Source organism: Varanus komodoensis, unplaced genomic scaffold, assembly GCF_004798865.1.
Source record: "Varanus komodoensis strain SLA01 unplaced genomic scaffold, ASM479886v1 scaffold106, whole genome shotgun sequence".
Lineage (NCBI taxonomy): Eukaryota > Metazoa > Chordata > Lepidosauria > Squamata > Varanidae > Varanus > Varanus komodoensis.
Genome location: NW_025335301.1, coordinates 148376 through 169990, shown reverse-complemented (window position 1 = coordinate 169990; position 21615 = coordinate 148376). Strand labels below are relative to the sequence as shown.

Here is a 21615-nt window from a genome sequence, read left to right as displayed (position 1 = left end):
GCAGGCAGTGGCGGGCTTCCTAATTAAATAACATGCGTGGCTGCATAAAGGGGGTGGGGGCACTGGGCCATTATGTCCAGGGCCCAGATCCCTTCCTGCGTCGCTGAGGCCACCCTGGGAGCTTGCCAAGGACTGGGACCAGACAGGAGGACTGCCTGCGGTAAACAGGGCGAACTGAACGGACCAAGCCTCAGACTGCAGGGATGTACTAAGGGCACCCTTGTCGTTGTCATGCTGTTTTTGTCCTCTGGTATGTGAGTGACCCTTCTGCTTGCGTTTAGACGGAAGGCTTTCTCCCTGCTTTGACCCTTCTGCAGAGAAGAGTAGAGGAAGAAGATGCTGCTAGGTCAGGCACTGCGGGAAGATGTGGCCAGGCGTGGAAGAAATGTGGGGCAGTGCCTGCTCCTCCTCCTGGCCTTGCTCACAAGTAGGCCCTTGCTCTCGAGGAGATGGCTGCTGGGGGTTGTTGCTCTCTGGCTCTAGGCAACCGAAGGTGGCAAGCCTTGGGCTCTCCTCGCAAGAACCCACGGAGCTCCGGGCAGCACTGCACTGCAGCGGCCCCCGCTCTGCGGATGCCATCTGACTGCAGTGCTCCTTGAGTCGCGTCTCCTTGCTTCTTCTCTCCCCAGTTTTTGCAGAAAGCAACAGCCACTGTGACCGAAGCGAAGGTGTTGCCAGCACAACAGGCAGAATGACGGGGGAGTGGCAAAGACTGTTTGCGCAAAATTTGGCTGTGCCTCCGCACACCCAGAGGAGGCGCCACCTGCCACCCCGGCAGTCAACGGCATTCCAGTGCGTCTTGGAGCACGTGGAGGGGAATGCGCTGAAGCAGGTGAGATAATCTCTCAGGTATCCAATTATTTATTGCATATAGGTAGCCTTTTTGGAACTAACCAAGGGCTTGGCACAGCGCCCAACCCCTGCAATGGAGAGCAGGAACTTTATTTTTCCCTCTTTAATTCTCTTTTGTCCCACCCAACAGCTGAAGCTCTCCAGACCTAAATAGGACCATGATTAGGTAAAACATCATAAGTGTTTCCATAATGTGAAATTTAAAGCAGCTCACATTTTTTAAATCTAAGCAGTAAATGATGCAAAACAGACCTGTTAAAATCACCAGGCATGGGTGGCTCAGTCAAGCCTGCAGGTAACTCAGGCATCTTGAAACACCTTGGCGCAGGTGGCTGCCATGACCTGGCACATGAGGGGCTGTCCCAGAGGCCTGGAAGGGTGTGCACCATATGGAAACCTGGAGGCTCTTTTGCTGCAGTTTGGATTTGTAGCTGCTATTGCTGCAGTTTTCATTGTGCATTTCTTTCTTTCCTTTAAAAAGACTTTTAGGCTCCTGTCTTGGTGGTGGAGAAGATTAATATTATTATTATTATTATAACATTTCTATGCCGCCCCTTGCCGAAACCTCGGGGCGGCTTACAACAAGATAAAAAAAAAAAAGAACCATAGAGTCATAGAATACTAGAGTTAGAAGGGGCCAGAGGGCCATGGGGTCCAGCCTCCTGCTCACTGCAGGACTCCAGGTCAAATCATCCCTCTCAGATGGCTGTCCAGCTGCATCTTGAGTCCCTCCGGTGTGGGAGAGCCCACAGCCTCTCTCGGTCACGCGTTCCACTGTTGCACTGCTCTAGCAGTCAGGTTTTTTCCCCTGATATCTAGCCAGAATCTGGCTTTCTGTTGCTTCAGCCCATTATTCCATGTCCTGCACTCTGGGATGATTGAGAAGAGATTGTGTCCTTCCTCTTTGTGACAGGCTTTTAGGCACTCATAGTGTGCTATCCTATTTCCCGTCAGTCCTCTCTTCTCCAGGCTTAAGCATGCCCAGTTCTTTCAACCTCTCCTCATAGGGCTTCCTCTCCAGTCCCTGGATCATCCTTGCTGCCCTCTTCTGAACCCTTCCCAGCTTGTCTGCATATTTCTTAAACTGTGCTGCCCAGAACTGGATGCAGTTCTCCAGATGAGGCCTCACCAGTGCTGAGTGGAGGGGAAGTAGTGTATCGCAAGTGATACTTCCATTAATGTAACTTAAAATAGCATTTGCCCCTTTTGCAGACACACTACATCGTTGACTCGTGCTCAGCTTGTTATTTACACCAGTTCCAAGATCCTTCTCACTTGCAGTGTTGTTGAGCCAAGTATAGAATCCTCTCACTCGTAGAATAGAAGAACGCCCTTTGAAGATGCCAATCAGATGGACCACACCAATTAAACCAGCGCCCCATAGAATATATGAAGGCCAGTGAAAACAAGAAGGCCCTCCGAGCCTTCCTGAACACCTGCACAGGAGTGGTGTAGCAAACCTTTGCGGTTTGATTTCGTTTTTCTACTGTGTTTTTGCCTATCTGGCACATGGTACTTGTATTACCTCTTAATGTTAGCCAGACTGCAGTGTGGAAAGGTAGAACATAAGTCTTTTCACCTCGCTCTCCTTCCACACACGTGTGTACCACCCACTGTTACCTTTCCTTCTCCTTCTTTGAGTATCTTCTTTTTTGCCAGAATATGGCTGCAGCATTGCTGGTGTGGCCGAGTTCAGGCATGAGCAAGAGCAAGCCTCTTCCAAATGCCTTTTGCGCAGTGGGGCGGGCAAGCTTGAAAGCGAACATTTCAGCCCATTTACTCCTTCTGGACCCTCCTGTTGAGGGATAATAGTGGTGGATCCCCCACCACATTCCCAGTTTGCGGATCGGGATGTGAGAAGGAGGTCGTGTAGCTCTTCGGGTCAAAGCGTTCAGTGGGTTAGCTGGGATGCTGAATAATGCGGAGCAGCTGAATCTTTAATTGCATGTGCAGTCAGGTCACTCTGCTCTAATTCAGGACTTTCTGCTGTATTGCAAGTGCGGAACAGCTGGGAGAGGGAAGGCCTTGGACCAGCAATGCTCACATCCGGGCCCCCAGTCGCCCTCCCACCCGAAACCAAACTGCTCGCCGTGTCTTTCCAAAGCGGAAGACAGCACATGGCTTGGCACAGCGCCCACCCCCTGCATGTTCAGAGAGAAGGCCTCCGAGTCCCAGCATCCCCCAGGCAGCATGCTTGCCTGGGAAATCCTGAAAGCTGTGGGGTGCACATGGGGTCGCACCCTCGGCACCCCTCTGCTTCGGCCATGCAGCTGCCTTCTGGTGGGGACCGGCCGCCACTGCCTGCACTGCCATCTTCCCTCCAGCAGCCTTGGACAGTGCCCCATTGCAAGCCAGCCCCTCAGTGCATCCAGCCCAGGCTTGCTGGCACTGACTGGCAGCAGTGCCTCTCCGGGGGTTCAGGCAGAGGTTTTCCTGCTAGCCTTACCTGGAGCTGCCCTGGCTTGGGTCTGGGGCCTTCTGTGCCAAGAAGTGGTGGCAGCATAAAGTATGAAACACATTTGTGTGATTTATCTTATTTTGTGTAATTAGTCCCAATTTTATTAGTTAACAGGGAGGAACAGGCAAAGAAGCCCCATCCCCAACTTGGCTGTTTTGGTTTCACCAGGCATCCTTTTGTAGCCAGAAGGGCTAGAAACCTGCTCTTAAATCTAAATGCAAACTAATCTTGTAAGCACAGCTAATATTAAATCTATGTAAGTATTTAACTTGCGTTCACTACCCCACTTGCTTTCTTTAAATATTGGCTGAGCATGGTGAGCAGGTCCAGAGCAGGGGTATGCAGGGTGGAGTTTACCCTTTCCTTGTGTGCCAAAGACCTGCTGAAAATCACTCTCTGGAAGCTGCTGTTCACAGCCTGCTTGGCTTCTGTGCCCTGTGTAGCCTTGAGGTTTTCATGACTGTGCTCTGTAGTCCTTCCGTGTACTTCCAGCTCTAAAGAACTCTGTTGTCTTCATAGCCTCACCATTTTGGGGAAAGAGTCAAGCTGCCTTTACATGATATTTATATATTTAGAAGCAAAGTGCACACAGGTCTGTGCAAGGAGGTGGCAAGCGTGTGCCTTCTGTCGGCTGCACTTGAACGCTCACTTCCCTGGGAGTAAGTCCCAGTGATCTCAGCAGGGTTTCCCTCTGAGTAGGCATGTCCCGGATTGCACTTTCAATTCACCTTTTTTGATTGCTTGCACTTTTAAACCACCTAATAAAATAGCAGGGGCAAATGAAATCAAGATAAAACCAGCCATAAAGGGTAGAACTACGCCACCAGCACATAAACCCACGTTAAAACTATCAGTAAATGAAAGTGCTGATAATGTTAAAAATGCCAGGCAGCATAACTTTTGCCTGGTGTGGAAAGACCATAAAGTACATGCTCCATGAGCCTCTCTAGGGAGAGGGTCCCCCGGGCGGGTTCTGCAGCAGCTCCGTTGTGCAACATCTCCTAAGAGGCATTCGGGCAGGAAGGACGATCTTTCCCTCCCCCACTTCTTTCTGATGGGAGCACCTTTCCCTCACAGATCACCTGCTGGGGACCCTGTGATGATGCGTGACAACACCTATTCTCTCCCCCCTCCCCACCATCCCCATTTCCCCTTCTGCCGGCTAGGAGAGAAGGGCAGATTGTTTTGGCCAGAGGCCTCAATTAACTGGTGAGGGCTGCCAGTTTCTCACCCTGGTTTAGGGTGGAGACAGGCAACCTCAGGATGTCCAGGGGCCGTTTCCAGGGGGTCATCTCTGGCAAAATATTTGGTCGTTTGAGAACAAGCAGCTGTGGAGCAGAACACAAGCATGGGACTGGGACCCAGGAGATCCGAGTTCTAGTCCCTGCTCGGCTCGGCCATGGAGCCACCTGGGTGACTTTGGGCCAATCACAGACTCTCAGCCTAACTCATCTCACAGGGTTGTTGTTGTGGGGATAGGACTGAGAGCCGCAGGAGAATTACATAAGCCGCTTTGTGCTCACTGGGGGAAAAAGTGGGATTTAAATCTAATGAATAAATCAATAATGAACCAACCAACCTACTGCAGCTTTGTAGCAAATTGCTGTTGATTTTTTTCCTTTTACCACCACTGTGCATTTTTGGGGAGGCAGCGGGGCAGAGATTCTTGAGTGGCAGTGGGAAATGTGCATAGAAATTGGTTAAAATTGACATTTTCCCCCTCGAGATGCATCCAAAACCAATGAGTTCAGTGCACAGTAACTTAGCTTCCCGGTTTGGTCTCCTATTGGCAGAGGGCGTTGGATGGTATGCTGGAGGTTGAATTCCAGCTGCGCCTTTCGCTCTTCGATGCAGCATACCACCATTTCTTTGGAAAGACCTGGAGAAGCGCCACAAGGCCCCTCCGAGTTGCACCGGGAAAGCCTCCCATGGTGGTCTTCAGCGAGGTAAGTCCTCCTCCAGAAGGGTGGCTCAGACTGTGCGGGGGAGACACACGTGAGGCAGTCAAGCAGCAGTCCCCCAGTCCAGGTGGGGTGCCCGTCCCTGCAAAGCAGGCAAGCCGTTCATGACTCCCGTGAGGAAAAAGCAGTAAGAGGTGTACTGAAGTCAGCAAGATAATTAATTATCAGGTTGTTTTAAATGACTTGCCATATTGTTGAAAGTGCTGGTAGCATACGCAGAGCCCACGTTTTATGTAGCCCTGCACAGTGTCTGTCTGGCGGACGGTTGAATAAGCCGTGGCTGGCTGATGGTTTCCCACCTCCTTCCCTTCTCACTCTGCACCCCAAACATACCGTGTTGCCTTACTGTGGTGTCGTCCCACAGTGCTAGCGAGCCTCCTTTTCCCCAAGTGCACTTCCCTGCTGCCTCTGTCACCTGGTGAAGCAACTCCTGGGCAGTCTGCCCAATAACCACCACGTGGAGTTCCCATCTCAACACTGCGCTGCAATTTCTGGGCTGCTTGTGGTTACCTGGCCATGGTTTGTTAGTGCCGCAGGGGCCACGAGGGTGCGGGTGATTCCATTGCCTTTAGAGCCCACTTTTCCCCCTCTTGAGAGGTACTCAAGGATCCTTCTCTCCATGTTATGGAGGAAGGCACCTTAGCCAGGCAGGGGATGGTTGGGATCACCAGGGACTTCGAGGCCTTGGGGAAGACACTCAGGGAACTGAAGGCCCAAGTGGCCTTCTTGTCGATCTTACCTGTCCGGGGATTTGGGCCAGGCAGGAACAGTAGGGTCTCTGAGGTGAACGACTGGCTCAGGGTGTGGTGCCAGAAGGAACGCTTCAGGTTCCTCGACCACGGCACTCGTTTTCTTGCCAATGGACTTCTGGCAAGGGATGGGTTACACCTCACGAGGATGGGGAAAAGGCCCTTTGGAGATGCTCTAGCGAGCTTCGTCCGGAAGACTTTAAACTGGGCCAGGGGGGGGGGTTCAGGCCCCCCAGTAACGTGTCTGCACTGGACAAGTGTGGGGGGAGGATCAGGGCTCTGGGAGCAGGGTTTTCGAGATACTGCAGGGACTGACAGGACTCCTACAGAGAGGGCCAGGTATCAGGGAGGATGGGAGGAAGGAGGAGGCTGGGAACTCCAAGGAAAGGAAGTGGTGGGAAGGAGTTGAGGTGCATGTACACCAATGCTAGGAGCACGGGTAATAAGCAGGAAGAGCTTGAAGCTCTCCTGGGAATAGGAGGGTATGACCTGGTGGGAATCACAGAAACTTGCTCAGATGAAAGGCAAGTCTGGAATGTGAACATAGAAGGGTATCACCTTTTTAGAGAGGACAGGAAGGGAAAGAGGGGAGGGGGCGTGGCTTTATACGTCAGGGAAGGGATAGGATGCAGTGAGATAGAATGCAGCACAGATGGGGATTCGGTAGAGGCAGTCTGGGTGAAACTTAGGGGTTTTGACAGGGAAAGAGACCTGACAGTGGGGGTATGTTATCGCCCTCCAGGTCAACTTGAGACCCTGGATGATGGCCTGACAGACCAGATTCTCAGGATATCTCGGGGAAGACACAGTGATTATGGGAGATTTCAATCTCCCGGATATTAGTTGGGAGACTCACTCGGCGGTGACAGCCAGGTCACATCGCTTCCTAGAAGCTATTGAGGGAGCGTTTTTCATTCAGAGGGTCCGAGAGGCGACGAGGGGGGGAAACATCCTTGACTTGGTCTTGACCAATACAGAGGAGCTGATAGATGAAGTACAGATTAGGGGAGCTCTGGATGTGAGTGATCACGCCATCCTTTGCTTTGAGATCAGGGGACTGGGGACATGCAGCAGGTCGAGCACTAGAAGCTGGGGCTTCAAGAGGGCCAACTTTGGCCAACTGAAGGCCAGACTGGGGAAAGTCTCCTGGGACAGGTTACTGGAAGGCAAGGGAGTTGAGGAGGGGTGGATAGCACTCAAAAGGGAGGCTTTGGAGGTGCAAGCCTTGATGATACCTCTAGTTAGTAAGGTGGGGAGGTGGAGGAGAGCGCTGCCATGGATGCAAAAGGAGGTGGTTAGAGGGATTAGATGAAAGAGGAACCTCTGTAGGAAATGGGTACTGGGGCAAAGAGACAAAAGGGTATACCAGGAGGAGGAGGCCCGTTGCAGAAAGATTCTTCGTAAGGCTAAGGGTGATTACGAGCTGAGACTTGCCAAGAATATCAAGAGCAACAAAAAAGGCTTCTTTCAGCATGTAATTAGGAAGAGGAAGGGGAGACAAGTAGTGGGACCAGTATAGAAGGAGGAAGGAGATCCAGTGACTGATATGAGGAACAGGCACAGATGCTAAATGACTATTTTGCCTCTGTTTTCTCCCCAAAGCAGGACGGGGGAGATCTGCATAAGAGATTAGATGAGGCCGAGGACTTAGGGACACAGATTAGAGTCACCCCCCCTAGAAGTCGAGGGGGCTCCTCAGGGCATTGCATATTGCAAAGGTGCCAAGCCCTGACGGGTTACACCCGAGAGTTCTTAGAGAGTTGGCAGGGGTTCTCTCATGCCCACTGGCTTCCATTGTTGAGGCCTCGTGGAGAACGGGTGACGTTCCAGAGGACTGGAGGGTGGCATCAGTGGTCCCAATTTTCAAAAAGGGTAGTAGAAGGGACATGGGGAATTACAGACCTGTTAGCCGTACGTCCTGTGTAGGAAAAACAATGGAAAGGCTCATAATAGCGAGCGATCTAGTGATGCTAGATAGGGAAGGGAAGCTGGCAGCCACACAACACGGCTTCCGCAAAAACAGGTCCCGCCAGACAAAGCTTGTGGAATTCTATGACAAGGTTTCGAGATGGCTAGATGGAGGGGATGCAGTGGATGTGGTATACCTGGATTTCAGCAAGGCCTTTGACAAAGTGCCCATGATATCCTGGTGGAGAAACTGAGGAGTTTTGGGATACACCAATGCACTGTCCGATGGATTAGGGCATGGGTGGCTGACTGAAAGCAGAGGGTAACCATTAGTGGGAAATCATCGCGATGGCAGCCAGTGACAAGCGGGGTTCCCCAGGGCTCTGTCCTGAGGCTGATCCTGTTTAATCTTTTCATCAATGACATGGAAGAAGGGGTGAACAGTCTGCTGATCAAATTCTCAGATGATACTAAAACTGGAGCAGTGGCCACAACTGAGGAGCAGGTACTCCAGATCCAAAAGGATCTGGACAGACTACGGAAGTGGGCAGGAGACAACAGGATGGCGTTCAATGTGGGTAAGTGCAAGGTCTTGCACTTGGGGCATAGGAATGGTGTCATAAGTACAGGTTAGGGGACAAGTGGCTGGAGAGCAGCACTAGTGAAAGGGACCTCGGGGTGCTGGTTGACTGCATGCTAAACATGAATCAGTGGTGTGATGCGGTGGTCAAGAGGGCAAACGCCACCCTTGGTTGCATTTCCAGAAGTGTGGCTTCTAGATCGAGAGAGGTGTTGCTACCGCTCTGTGCGACTCTGGTGCGCCTGCAACTGGAGTATTGTGCTCAGTTTTGGACCCCTCGTTACAGGAAGGATATAGCCAGGTTAGAGTCAGTGCAGCGTAGGGCCACAAGGTCGGTGGCTGGTTTGCAGGGGATGGGATATGAGGCGAGACTGAGGGAACTGGGTCTCTTCAGCCTGGAGAAGAGGAGACTCAGAGGGGATCTGTTGGCGACATACAGCTATGTGAGGGGATGTCACATGGAGGTGGGTAGAGACCTGTTCTCCCCTGCAGAGGAAGGCAGGACACGCTTCAATGGAGCAAAGCTCAGGGAGCCAAGGTTCCGTTTGGATGCCAGGAAGCACTTCCTGACAATCAGGACCCCGAGGGTGTGGAATGGGCTTCCACGAGAGGCCTTTGAGGCCCCATCAGTGAGGGTGTTGAAAGATAGGCTGGATATGCACATGGTGGACATGCCGTGAGCAGAGCCGGCTGGAGCCGGGGGTCAGACTAGATGGCCCAGGAGGCCCCTTCTGACTTGCTGTGTTTCTATGTTTCTATGTTATTTTCACACCAACAACCCTGCAAGGCTGAGAGCGAGTGACTGGCCCAAAGTCCCCGGCTGAATTCATGGCTGAGTGGGGACCTGAGTGCAGATCCCACATGCCCAGTCTCACCCCAAGAGCAACCTTTGCGTGGGTTAGCATCATGTAGAAACCCAGTCAATGTGTGTAGGATTTTTCTAGCTTTAATTTGTCCTTTCTTTTCATTTTCTTTTGTTTTAAACCTTTAAATGTTTTATAGTATATTGTATTTTGAGCACATGTTCCTGTGAACCAGCCAGAGGGGTCTGCCTATTCTGCAGTACAGAAAGGTACAGCATAGGTACGCAGCCATGGAGCATGTCCTTTGCCTGCAGATAATGCTTGGATCAACCCAGGCTTCTCCAGCTGAACAGAACCTCGCAGCCAGGAGGGGGAGGCCTCCACGGGTCCTCGCCGCAGAACATTTGTGGGTCTCTGGCCTGGCTTCGCACAGAGCCATTTCACAGGTGTGCGGTGGATGCCTGTCCTCCCATTCCCAGCCCTGGGCAAGGGCCCCTGCAGTGCAGAGGGCAGAGCCCCCCTTTGTGGTCCAGGAGACCCCAGGCTTGATTTCTTGAGCCACTGTAAAGAGGAGTCAGGAAAGGCCTTGACTAAGATCCCAGTGAGGCTCAGAATGGAGCCGCCTCTCCAAAGCTTGTGTCCTCCATATGTGTTGGACTACAACTCCCATCTGTATAATACCTCTGTTGGCTGGGAAATCCCCCCTCCCATGGGCCATGGCCTAACTCAGTGCAAGGGGTTCCTCTGGTGGTCGCCCTCGCTTTCCAGCTCCCACAGTGCCTGGGCGAAAGGACAGGTAGCTGCAGCAGAGCCGGATCTGTCCTGCTCTTGCTGCCTGCAGCCTCAAGGCTTTGCCCTGGAAAGAGGTGACACCTCGGTCCCCAGGCGGCCCCCCCCGCCATGCCAGAGGGAGCACGGGGGCTTTTTTGCCCGGGGGGGGGGGGCTGTGGTTGTTGAGATCATGCCCAGTGTGCCTGCGGTTGCTGCACGGGCTGTGACAGGATGCAGAAAATATGCCACAAGCTGGAATCAATTATTAATCAGCTTAATGCACGAGAGAGTTGGGACGTGCCCGGGCTGTGAGGTCAGAGAAGGGTTCCCGTTGCAGATCGTGCTGACCTCTGGCAGTGAAACTTCTCCCAGCTGCAACTGTAATCTGGTGGGTGGTATTAATAGCTCAGTGGAAAAAGCCTTCCTCCCCTTGCACTGTGATTGTTAGGCTAATCAATAGGGTGCATGCCCCTCTGCTTCTGGGGCTCTGGAACTGGGATGGCTGGTCCTCTTCCCTCGCCCCCTGCAGCTGTGCGATGCCAGGGCTGGGAAACCCCTGGGTGCCCCTCTGCTTGGGCCCAGAAAGATTGTGTGCTAGTCCTAAGCACCCTTTTAAAGAAAAATCCCTCTTTTCCATGCTCGTGTGCATTTGCTCCTCCTGAACTGCTTTGCTGGGCAGGGGAAACAAAACGGGGTCCCAAACCGGTAGAGGTGTGCTCAGTTTCAAGCTTCAGTGTTGGGACAAGTCCGTACAGCACTGCCCAGTGAGAGCAGAAATGGTCTCTGGACCTAAGATCTCTTTTGACTACTGGAACACAATTCCACAGCAAACAAATTTAAAGAAAATATGCTTTATTGAACCTTTATTGAAAATATGCTACCTCTGTACCTCATTTTATTGCGCTTTCTGGATGTGGTCCTACATTGAGCACACATGTCAGTGTCATTTTTCCAACAGGAGTTGCTCACTGTGTGTCTTTGTGTTCTGTTTTAGTAATACAACTCTTGCAATTCTGTACTATATTTCTAACTTTTCATTGTCGTACTATATAGTTGATTTTGCTTCTCTGTGATTTTTGATGTTACTGTGATCTTAATTGTTTCGGGGTGTTTTGAGCTCTCCACTCACCAAAGCTGCTCTTCCTCCACATCACTCCCTCCCCCCTGACCTGCCTGTTTTCTGGGACACAACAATGCGTATGCAAATTAGGCCAATTACTGTGATAGCTCTACAGTGAGAGTGAGAGGAAGCTGTAAAGCAGGGGTCCTCAAACTTTTTCAACAGTTGAAAGGTGCCGGCAGGGGTGGCAAGGGTGGCGTGCAGGCCGCCAAGGCGTGTGTGGGCCGGGGTGGGGTGCGTGCGCATGCAGCAAGGCCGGGGTGGGGGGTGCACGCAGTGAAGCAGCAGCTTGCTCGTGCGGAGATCGTTTTCTCAGAGCGAGCAAAACTATCTCCGTGCGCTGCGGCGAGTGTAAAACCTCTGGGGTGGGCTGGTTAAATGGGCATGGTGGGCTGGATCTGACCCGTGGGCCATAGTTTGAGGACCCATGCTATAAAGGATTAAGCTTAGTGAGGAAGGCATGCCAAATATCAAGACAAGCCGAAAGCTCCACCTGAACCATCACTGTATGAGACCCAGGTATCCCTGCCTCTCCTGGGGGAGAAGGGTGAATGTGTCGCAGCTGTCCCAGCCGACAGCAACACCCGTGACTCCCCCAAGGCCCTCTCCTGGCCTGCCATTGGGAGCCCTCGGAGGCCCTGCCTTCTTCCCCACATTGTCTGTGCTGCTCTGCCCTTCTCTGACTAAACTTGCGCACAAACAAAAAAACCCAAGCCCACTTCTTAAAGTAACAGCAAATGCCACAGTATCCTGGCTTGGAATTTTCGGGCGCTTCCTTGAGAAAGGGGTGCAGGCATTTTATAACAAAGACACATCAGTATCGCTTTTCTGCCAGGACTTAGATGAATTTTCCCAACACGTGCAAGTCAGAGAAGGGATCAGTCCCCTGTTCCCTTGGGCACCTCAACGGCATGAGCTTGGGCTGCACGGCAGCCTCAGGCTGTGCTGCCATTGCTGGCCATCCCCTCCTTCCCAAGGTCATCCTTTGCCTCAGTCTCTCAGGATCCTGCCTGCCGTCTCCCACCCTGCCCAGGTAGCAGTTGCTCCAATGCAGGGATGGGCCACCTGCAGCCTTTGAGGGCAGTGCAGCCCCCTCCTCCGTGCCAAGAGCCCTCTGCAACCGATCTGCTCAGAGTCTCACCAGAGTGAGAGAAGGGGCTGCAGCTGAACGGGAGGGAGAAATGGAGTGCATGACCCCAGATACGAATTTTGTGTATAACTGCATGTTCTTTGGCATGCTCTTTGGTGTGCAGGTAATTGCAATTACAGCTACGCTTTTGTTTTTATCTGTCTAATCCGCATGTCTTTGTAAACAAGCTGGTAAAGGAATGGATGTTTTTATTTCTCACAAGTGTCATGCTGAGGTGCGCCAGCAGGTGGTGGTGTTGCCCCAGAAATGATGCAGGCCTCTCAGTGCGACTCCAGCTACACCGGTTGGCAGGGTGCCTGCAAGTCCCAAACTTTGCGCCCAGTCTTGGGTCTTCCTCTTTCTCCAGTGTTCCCACAAATGGGTTGCCTTTAATTTGAAATGAAAATAATACCTGTCTGAATAAATATCAGTAAAGCTCAATTCCCCAGGAGCCTCAACATGGCGATGCATTTTGCCCATGATTAAAAATGGGCGTGCTGGATTGATCAGGCGTTCCCGTTCCCAGCAGAGTCATATCATGAATGGGCACAGCATATTTCATTGTGATATTCCAGTGCACAACAGGGGAGTCCACACGATCAGTTGTTGCCTGATTAAAATACTCTCTGGGACACTCCTGTGGCGATGCCTGAGTCTGGAGGCTTCTGGTCATCCAGTGCAGAGTGCAGGGTTGGCTCTGGAGGCAGGGGGGTCGCTTTTCCCCTGTCCTGCATTTGTGCATGATGGGCCGTTTGCCCGAAACACCCCTGCCCTGCTCTGCCACACGGGTCGCTTTCCTGGCCCCAAGAACTCCTTGTGAGGGTCAGCCGGCCAGTTCCTGGCTGGGGTGCTGACCAGCACGGTGGCTCCCTGGGTTGAGTATTCATGTGGACTTCATGAAATCAAGGGATCAGATGTGCCTCCTTGAGGATTCTATATAGAGCATGTGAATATTTTGCAAAAAAATAGAAATGGAAATTGGAGATTAGGGTTAGGGTTAATTATCAGGGAAATTAATTGTATATGGGCAAAGGAGAAATGATAATGATGATGATACAGATACATTTCTGCTCCGCCACTTAGCTATAAAAGGCTCTCAAGATCATTTACAAAATATATTAAAGCAATATACAATAACATACAATACAATAAGAGTTCAAATCAAAATCAAAGCAGCTACATGAGGCAATATGCCCAACAATGTACACAGTTTTGAGTCCCCTAGAGATGCCATGGTGTGATGGGCAGCATAGAAATAATAAATAAATAAATAAATAAATAAAACAATTTATAAAATTTCCAAAGCAATAAAAGCACTATGCACAAAGGAACTAAAAGGGCTCTCTGCAAATGCCCCACAGCTCTGCTGGCACACTTGGATGCCCGACCGCCAGGGATGACGGGAGTCAGTCTGCTCCATGCAGACAGGCTCACTCACGAAGGGCCTATCTTGGGAGATGCAGGGCAGGCTCCGTCCTGCAACAGGGGGACCCAGTGGGAGGAGCCCCGACCCCGGCTCCGTGGCAGAACACCTACTGAATGCCCTGCGGCAGTTAGTGCAGCCGGCCTGGAAGAAGAGGCCCGTCTTCTCCCTCGTGGGCTTCGCAGCGGCTGAGCACAGGCCTGAGAGTAGGGGGGATCGAGATCACGGAGGTTTGGGCGAGCATCATGACTGCTTTGGTCTCCGCCACCCTAAAGCTGGCCTTTGGCTGAGGATGGTGGGGACTGTAGTCAATGAAGACCGCCAACTGGGGAAGGCTACTCTCAAGTGTCCAAGGATGTTGGGAACTGGCAATTACCCCAGTTATTGATCCAGAGAAATCCGCATGCAAGGTGCTTTGAAAATGGATTGCTAGCATTGATTGCTGGGGAGGCTGTGATGGAAGGGGAGAAGCAGAGAGTTGCAAGCACCAGAGTAAGAGCAGGAGTGGAAGACGCAACAGCGACAAGGGGAGAAGGTGCAAGTGTGAGCAGGCAAATCAGGCATCATGTGGGTGAGGTAGGGTGGGGGGACTGCAAGCCAACGTTTTGTGCAATGATCACAGCAGGTCTTTCTTGCTGCTTCTGGATTCTACTGACGTGATCCCAAATGGCTGCCAGTCATGTGCACCAGGCTTCTGTCATCTGCTGCCCTCCAGGTGCTTTGGACTGCAGCTCCTATTGGGCCCAGTGGTCAGGGATCCTGGAAGTTGTGGTGGAACACCTTTGCAGGGCACTGTGTTGGGAAAGGCTGATCTTGGTGCATATCTAGTAATGAACATCCTGGGTAGAGGCAACATGGCTACCTGTGGGCCAGAGCGCAAGATACTCTGAGCTCCTGGGACAGGTGTGCCTGGTGGTCAGAGAAATGTGGAATCCTTCTCCAGCTCCTCCCCTCCCAGCCCTCTGCTGGGCGTTGACTCCGACTCCTCCTCCGTTCTTCCTTGCCATGAAGCGCAAAGGAGCGCCAAATTGTGCAACTCTTTCTGGTGGCAACAGAAAATCAAGTTTTTGTATCAAGGGAGTTCCATCTACAGGGATTGGGATGTAGCTCATTTAGAAAGTTGTTTATTTCTCCATGGAGCATAGCTGTCGAACCTGAATGAGCAGCTCCCAAGAAGGCAGGAGAACATCTTCTCATCTCTCACACACAGGGTTCTCACGCAGATAATTTGCTGAGCTCCCTTTGCCTGGCTGTTCTGCTCCAGCTAACGAGCAGCTTTGTGTCAGTGTGATTATTCAATTATTACTCCCCCCCACGATAATTGGGGAGTGCTTGTTAAGAAAGGTTTTCTATGGAGCCACTGCAAATAGCTACGTTTCCCCCATTGTCCTTCATGGGAACAGAAGCTTCTTTCAAACCTGTCAGGCAGTGGGATGGTGATGCAGTTCCTGCCAGTGGAGCGTCTTCTCAGCCACACATGCAGGGACTTGTCTTCATTTCTGGGATGCTGGCACAGCCCCCTGGTGACCGTGAGGTATGTGGAATCCACTGCACTGACATAATCCTGTCCCTGTTTCGTAAGCTCTGCATGCACGTTATGGGCAGGTAAGTAAATACTGGCATCTCTTTGCATTTATCACCTATCTGTTTCTAGGGGATGCATGTGGCTGACAGGAGATCCAAGGCAGTCTGAAAACACGCACGCCACACTCTGTGTCCCAAATGACTGATTTGTTCTGCTGTTTGTCTTGTACCGGGTCAGCCTGTTCATTTCTTTGTTCCTTGGTTGGCTGCTGGGTGGTGTAGAAATGCAAAGCTCTCTGGCCAGTTCACAGTGTGAGAAAGCCTTTCACATTCAGAAATGTAAAATGCTTAGAAAGCAAGTTAAAACACAATTTTCAGCGAAACTATCAGGTCCTGATTGAAAAGCACAACAGCGTCCGTCACCCTATGAGGTTACAAGTCTGGGAGTCAAAGACAGTCTGTCTGGTGGCAAGAGCAGGACTGTGGCTGTCAGGGGGACTTCAGTGGCCATGATGGCTGGTGGCACCTTGCTAGTGAGGAAGTGTGCACGCTCTGGCCTTGCTCTGACATGGCACGAGTTGGTCCTAGAGTAAGAGGAGGTTTATATCAGCCATTACGGCAGCATGATCATCCTGAGTGGGTCTCACAGAGGAAAGGGCTTGGTTGTCTCCTGTGACCTGGTCCTTTTTACTAGCATTGAACCCAGGGCCTGCTGCTTGTGAAGCAGGTTCTCCACCCTTTGAACTGAGGCCTCTTGGTCAATGGATCCACTTGGCCCTGCCTTTTCCCACATTGCCCCTCTGCTCGTGGGGGAGCGAAGCCTTGCCCACCCCAACAGAAAGTCTTGTTTAACCATCTCTTCAGCTTCTTGGACTTCAGAAGGCGTTGCTCGTGTGTTTTCAAGCATGTCTCTGTAGCCATAATAATCCCAGGCTTGCCATTTAAATGAAAAGCCGAACGTCTTGGCAGCTAAGTCTTCTCCCCTCGTGGCTAATGCTGATGGCCCCACAGAACTGTATCATGCACACCACTGAGTGCACCTGCCCTTCATTGCCCTGCTTGTTACTGCTGAGATTGTGACTCTTTCCAAGTAGACGTGGTCACCCTCCTGCAGCCGTCCTGGTCCTGACGGAAATGGCCCAGCCCGAAGCCACAACTGGCCACCAGAACCTGACCTGCTGAAGTCTGCTCCTCAGTCTGAAAGAACAGGGCTCCCCTTGGAGAGGGAGCAGCCGTTTCCCCCCTAAGCAGCGGCCGTGCGCTTCCCCAAGGGGCTGATCCCAGCAAGCGTGGCTGTCTCTTTAGAGTGGCGACTGGAGAAGAGAGGCATGCACTTGCAAAACCAATATTAGCATTTATGGAGACAGCAGTAAACTCAGCCGCTCAGCAGATCCCACTTGGGAAGAGGTACCCAATTTTTCAGGAATTCATACATAACTCTGCCCAGCCAGCCTACTTGTCAAGAGTTACTGACCATTTTTTTCATCATTTTGCAATAAAAGATAATAGAATAACGATTTATTTCTGTGGGCTGATGTTTTAATGCCTCTCTTCGTTATCCTCCCCTGACAGTCTGTGATTACAGCAAATGTTTTGCTTGTGACACTTGGATAATGACTGTTTAATAGAAGGATTAAGTCTGCTCTTCAATCACAGCCCTGCCAGCGGTTGTACCCGAACTCTCCCGTCCATGCCTGGGCTGAGGAGGAGGAGGAGGAGAGGCAAGTGGCCCAACCCCCCTTTCTCTGCACTTCTGGGGGACCAAGACATGATCATCTTAGACTGTGTGTGTTGCCCTTCCCATCAGCTTCTTTGCCCATTTATTCCTGCTGATATCTGGATCGATCTAGCCTAGGCCCGTAGCCCCTTCGCCCAGCTCAGGGGCGCCCCACGTCTTGCCGGGTGTGTCTGCAGCAAGCTGGTGCTGGAAGTGCAGTGGGCAAGGAGGTCAAGGTGAAGGCAGGGGTGTAGGTCCTGCTTAAGGATGTAAGAGGAGCCCCCCGGCTCAGACCCAGGATCCTCCTTGTCCAGCATTTTGTCCACACTGTGGCCACGCGAAGCTCATGTGGAACCCACAAGCAGGGGAGGAGTGCAAGGGGCCCCTCCCTCCCATGCTCCCCACAGCTGGGGCATGTGGGCAGTCCACTTCTGCCACAGGAGATGCTGTGGGGCCATCCAGGCCAGTGGCCATGGTAGCCTTCTCCTCCATGAACCTGCCCCATCCACATTGGTGGCCCCCATGACCCTCGTTCAGCTCTGGGCTGTGTGAAGGAGGACTTCATGTTATCTGTCCTGACTCTCCCACCAACCAGCTTCCTGGGATGACCCCTTTGGGGTTTAGTGTAATGAGGAGGGGGGAAAGTGGCTCTTTATCCACTTCCCACACACCAGGCATTGTTTTGTGCGCCCCTTTCACGCCTGGCCTTCCCCACTTTAGTTCTAAGCTGAACCGGCTCAGTTGCTGCAGTCCTTCCTCACAGGGGAGCTGCTGCAGCCCCCAGATCATTTTGGCCATCATTTTTGTTTTAGGGACAGTTTCCAACACGGTGCAAGTTGTGGTCACGCTACAGATTTATAAAAGGGGAGCAAGACACTGGTGGTTTTATTTTGCTGTTGCTTTCCTAATTATGCCTGATATACTGATGCGAGGGAACAGGCACAGATGCTAAATGACTATTTTGCCTCTATGTTCTCCCCAAAGCAGGACGGGGGATATCCGCATAGGAGATTAGATGAGGCCGAGGACTTAGAGTCAACCCCCTAGAAGTCGAGGGGCTCCTCAGGGCATTGCATATTGCAAAGGCGTCAGGCCCTGACAGGTTACACCCGAGAGTACTTAGAGAGTTGGCAGGGGTTCTCTCATGCCCTCTGGCCTCCATTTTTGAGGCCTCGTGGAGAACGGGTGACGTTCCAGAGGACTGGAGGGTGGCGTCAGTGGTCCCAATTTTCAAAAAGGCTAGTAGACGGGACATGGGGAATTACAGAACAGTTAGCCTTACGTCCATTGTAGGAAAAACAATGGAAAGGCTCATAATAGAGAGAGATCCAGTGATGCTAGATGGGGAAGGGAGGCTGGTGGCCACGCAACACTGCCAGCTAAAATCCCATCTGCCTATATGTGCAGTTTGGATTTAATTTAATTTAATAATTTAATTTAATTTAATTTAATTGCATCAATTTTTATAGAACCAAAGAATTGTAGAATCGTAGAATAGAGTGGAAAGGGGCCAGAAGGCCATTGAGTCCAACCCCCTGCTCTTGTAGGGCACTGAGTTGCACCATCCTGTTCAGAGGACTGTCCAGATGCTTTTGGCCTGTTTCTGGCAAGGGAGAGCCCACAACTTCCCCAGGCAATCGGTACTGCCTAGCAATGGTGACACATGCTCTGTTAACTTCCCAGTTGGACTATTGTAATGCACTCTACGTGTGGCTGCCCTGGAAGATGGTCTGGATACTTCAATTGGTGCAAAACAGAGCTGCCAGATTGCTGTTGGGGGTCGGTCGTTATTCTCATAAAACACCGGTCTTTTATCAGTTACATTGGTTTTCCATTGAAGTCCGGGCCCAATTCAGGGTTCTGGTATTGACCTATAAAGCCCTCAACGGCTTGGGACAAGGATACCTGAAGGAACGTCTTTTTCCCCATATGCCCTCCCATCCCCTGAGATCTGCAGCAGAGGCCCTTCTCCGGGAGCCCTCCTTGAAGGATGTTGGGAGAGTGAACACCTGGCGGAGGGTCTTCTCTGCCGTGGTGCCCGGCAGTGGAATGTGCTCCCCAGGGAGGTTTGCCTGGCGCCAACATTATATGCTTTTTGGCGCCAGGTTAAAACCTTTTTATTCACCCAATATTTTAAAGTTTCAAAACTTTTAATTCAGATCGTATTTATCCTCAGTCACATTTCATCTTGGTTATTGATTTATCTTGTTATTATTTATTGGATATTTATTACTCTGTAAGCTGTCCAGAGACATTTTTTATTGGATGGGTTGGAAATATCCTAATAAATAAATACATAAATAATAAATAAAATAGTAGTGGGAATACTGGACTCGAACTGGAGAGATCTGGGCTCGGACTCAGCGCCAGACCTGCTCAGCCATGGAGCTCACCAGGCGACTTTGGACCCGTGGCAGACTCTCGGCCTAACTTCCCCTACAGGACTGTTGGGTGGATCAAGCACAGAGGAGAGGATTGTGCACACTGCCTAAATGCTTATGCCAGGGTTGGTCAATACTGCTGGCCAGTCGCAAGAGCTGTTGGCTAGGGGTGAACAAACCTGCTAATTTTATTATCTCCTAATTACTCATTTTTCGGTCTTGGTTCATTCCATTTCCACATCATCTTGTTCTGTTTTTTCAGCATTCACACAAAAATTTGTATGCAATTCACAAATTTCTCTCTGTACCTTCATCTTTGCCTGCAGTTGTGCATAAAAGAATGCCCAAATATACACATTTTGGTGCATGCCTTCTCTGAATACTGATGCTTTCTGTGTCTACTTTATATGCTTTCTGGCACCTGTCAAGACCTTTTTATTTACCCAGTATTTTAAAGTTAAAATTTTTAATTATGGTTTTATTGCAGTTGTAGGTGGTGGTGGTAGTTGTTAATTATTATTATTATTAAGTTATTATTTTGATAATTTATTGTGCTGTATTTAATGGATAATTGTTGTAAGCCATCCAGAGATGTGTAGTGATTGGATGGGTTAGAAATACCCAAACAAACAAACACTTTTTGATTGGATTATTCCATTGCAACCTTTGGAGAAATGCAGGTATTGAAGGATAACTGAGTTTCGATGCAGTTTTAGGTTCAGGACTGTGCAATTGGGTAAAGGCATAATTCTGCGCATATTCAAACAGAACAGAGCCCACAGTCCTCCACGTGGCCCAGCCAGCCTAGTGAGCTGGAGCATGCTGGGAATTGTAGGCGTTTCTTCTGTCTAAACATGTATTGGATTGCACCTTCAGTTTGCATTGAAGTGTAAAACAAACACATTTCAGGTCAAGGGCAGGAGCATCACCTGTTTGGAGAAACATGACCTGGAGCCTGAGAGGATAATATAGGCTCAAGCTCAGGGTAAGACACGTGAGTCCTAGTCAAAAACTCTCTGTAGGTCATGTCTGATAATCTTTCCACTGCAATCCTATCTCGTTAGCACCATGGTGTGGCAGGAAATCCCATGGCCACTATGTCATTCTGGAAACACTCAGATCTCCTTCAGATGCTGACAAAATTCTATGCTATCAAAAATTAATTCTGTTGATAGGTGATATCTAAGCCTATCAAACATCTGAGAGCCAGTGTGGTGTATTGGTTAAAAGCACCGGTCTGGGACTCAGGCAATTTGGGTTCTAGTCCCTGTTCACCCATGGGGCCAACTGGGTGACTGAGCTATTTACAGGCTCTTAGCCCAGCCTACCTCACAGGGTTGTTGTTGTGGGGATAAGATTGGGAAAAGGAGGAGGAGAATGATGTTAGCAGCTCTGAATTATTTAAAAAGAAAAAAGGTGGAATAATAATCTAATAAATGATCCTGACATTCTCCCATATTTCCATACTTCTGTGTTTTTTAGTTTCTTCTTAATAATTTAATTTCTATACTACCCAGTAGCTGAGCCTGTCTGTTTTGCAAACTTTTGAGAGAGTTTTGGCCAATGGGCAGGACAGAAATAGAGAACATAAAACACCCATTTTAAAATGTGCTTTGTTTGAAAGGCAGGTAAACTCCTCATTTTCATCATTGCCAAAAAGCTGGATGCCCGTCAGGAATGTGCACGTGGCGGGAGCTGTTCAGAGCATGTAAAAGTGTGGAAGAAATTCCCTGGAGGAAGGAGAAATGCCCTATTTACGGAGGGCAAAGGAGCGGAGCACCTGTCGTGCCGCTTCTGCAGGGTGCTCATGCAACGCAGCCTGCCTCTCGCCCACTGAGGGTCCAGATCATCTCCAGTGACCGAAGCCCCAGTGTGGGCACCTGAGCAGTGAGGTCATGCAGTGGTCGATCTGGCAAATGATACCTTGATGAGTGATGTGCTGGTGAAGGACACCAGCACGCCTCAGGCGTGGGTCAGGCGAGGCCAGAGAGTCCTTGTGTGCTGGCCCTGTGCCGCTGTGGCCCCTCAGGGAGGCCTGGCAGCTCTGCCCTGCCTTCTAAGCACTTCAGCCAGCACAGCGGGAACAAGGCGTGGGACTCTGCATGCATGTGGTGCAGCGGGCGGGGGACGCACCCCTCCCCACAAGCCTGGATCCTGGGGAAAGCGCTGAGAGACCTGCTCCCACCAATGGTGAGGCAAGGAGGGCTTGCCAGCGCTCGCTGCCAGACGCCAAGCCCAG

The 21615-nt window shown here is 50.9% G+C and overlaps 1 protein-coding gene across 1 annotated transcript in view; it reads left to right on the top strand.

Annotated features, from left to right (window-relative positions):
• Positions 1-666: 666 nt before the first annotated feature.
• NPHP4 (nephrocystin 4) overlaps positions 667-21615 on the top strand; it is a 139133-nt gene continuing 118184 nt past the window's right edge. The window contains exons 1-2 of the mRNA XM_044419642.1: positions 667-832; positions 5104-5256. Of these exons, the coding sequence (XP_044275577.1) occupies positions 692-832; positions 5104-5256 (294 nt within the window). The 5' untranslated portion in view covers positions 667-691. The remainder of the gene's footprint in view (positions 833-5103; positions 5257-21615) is intronic.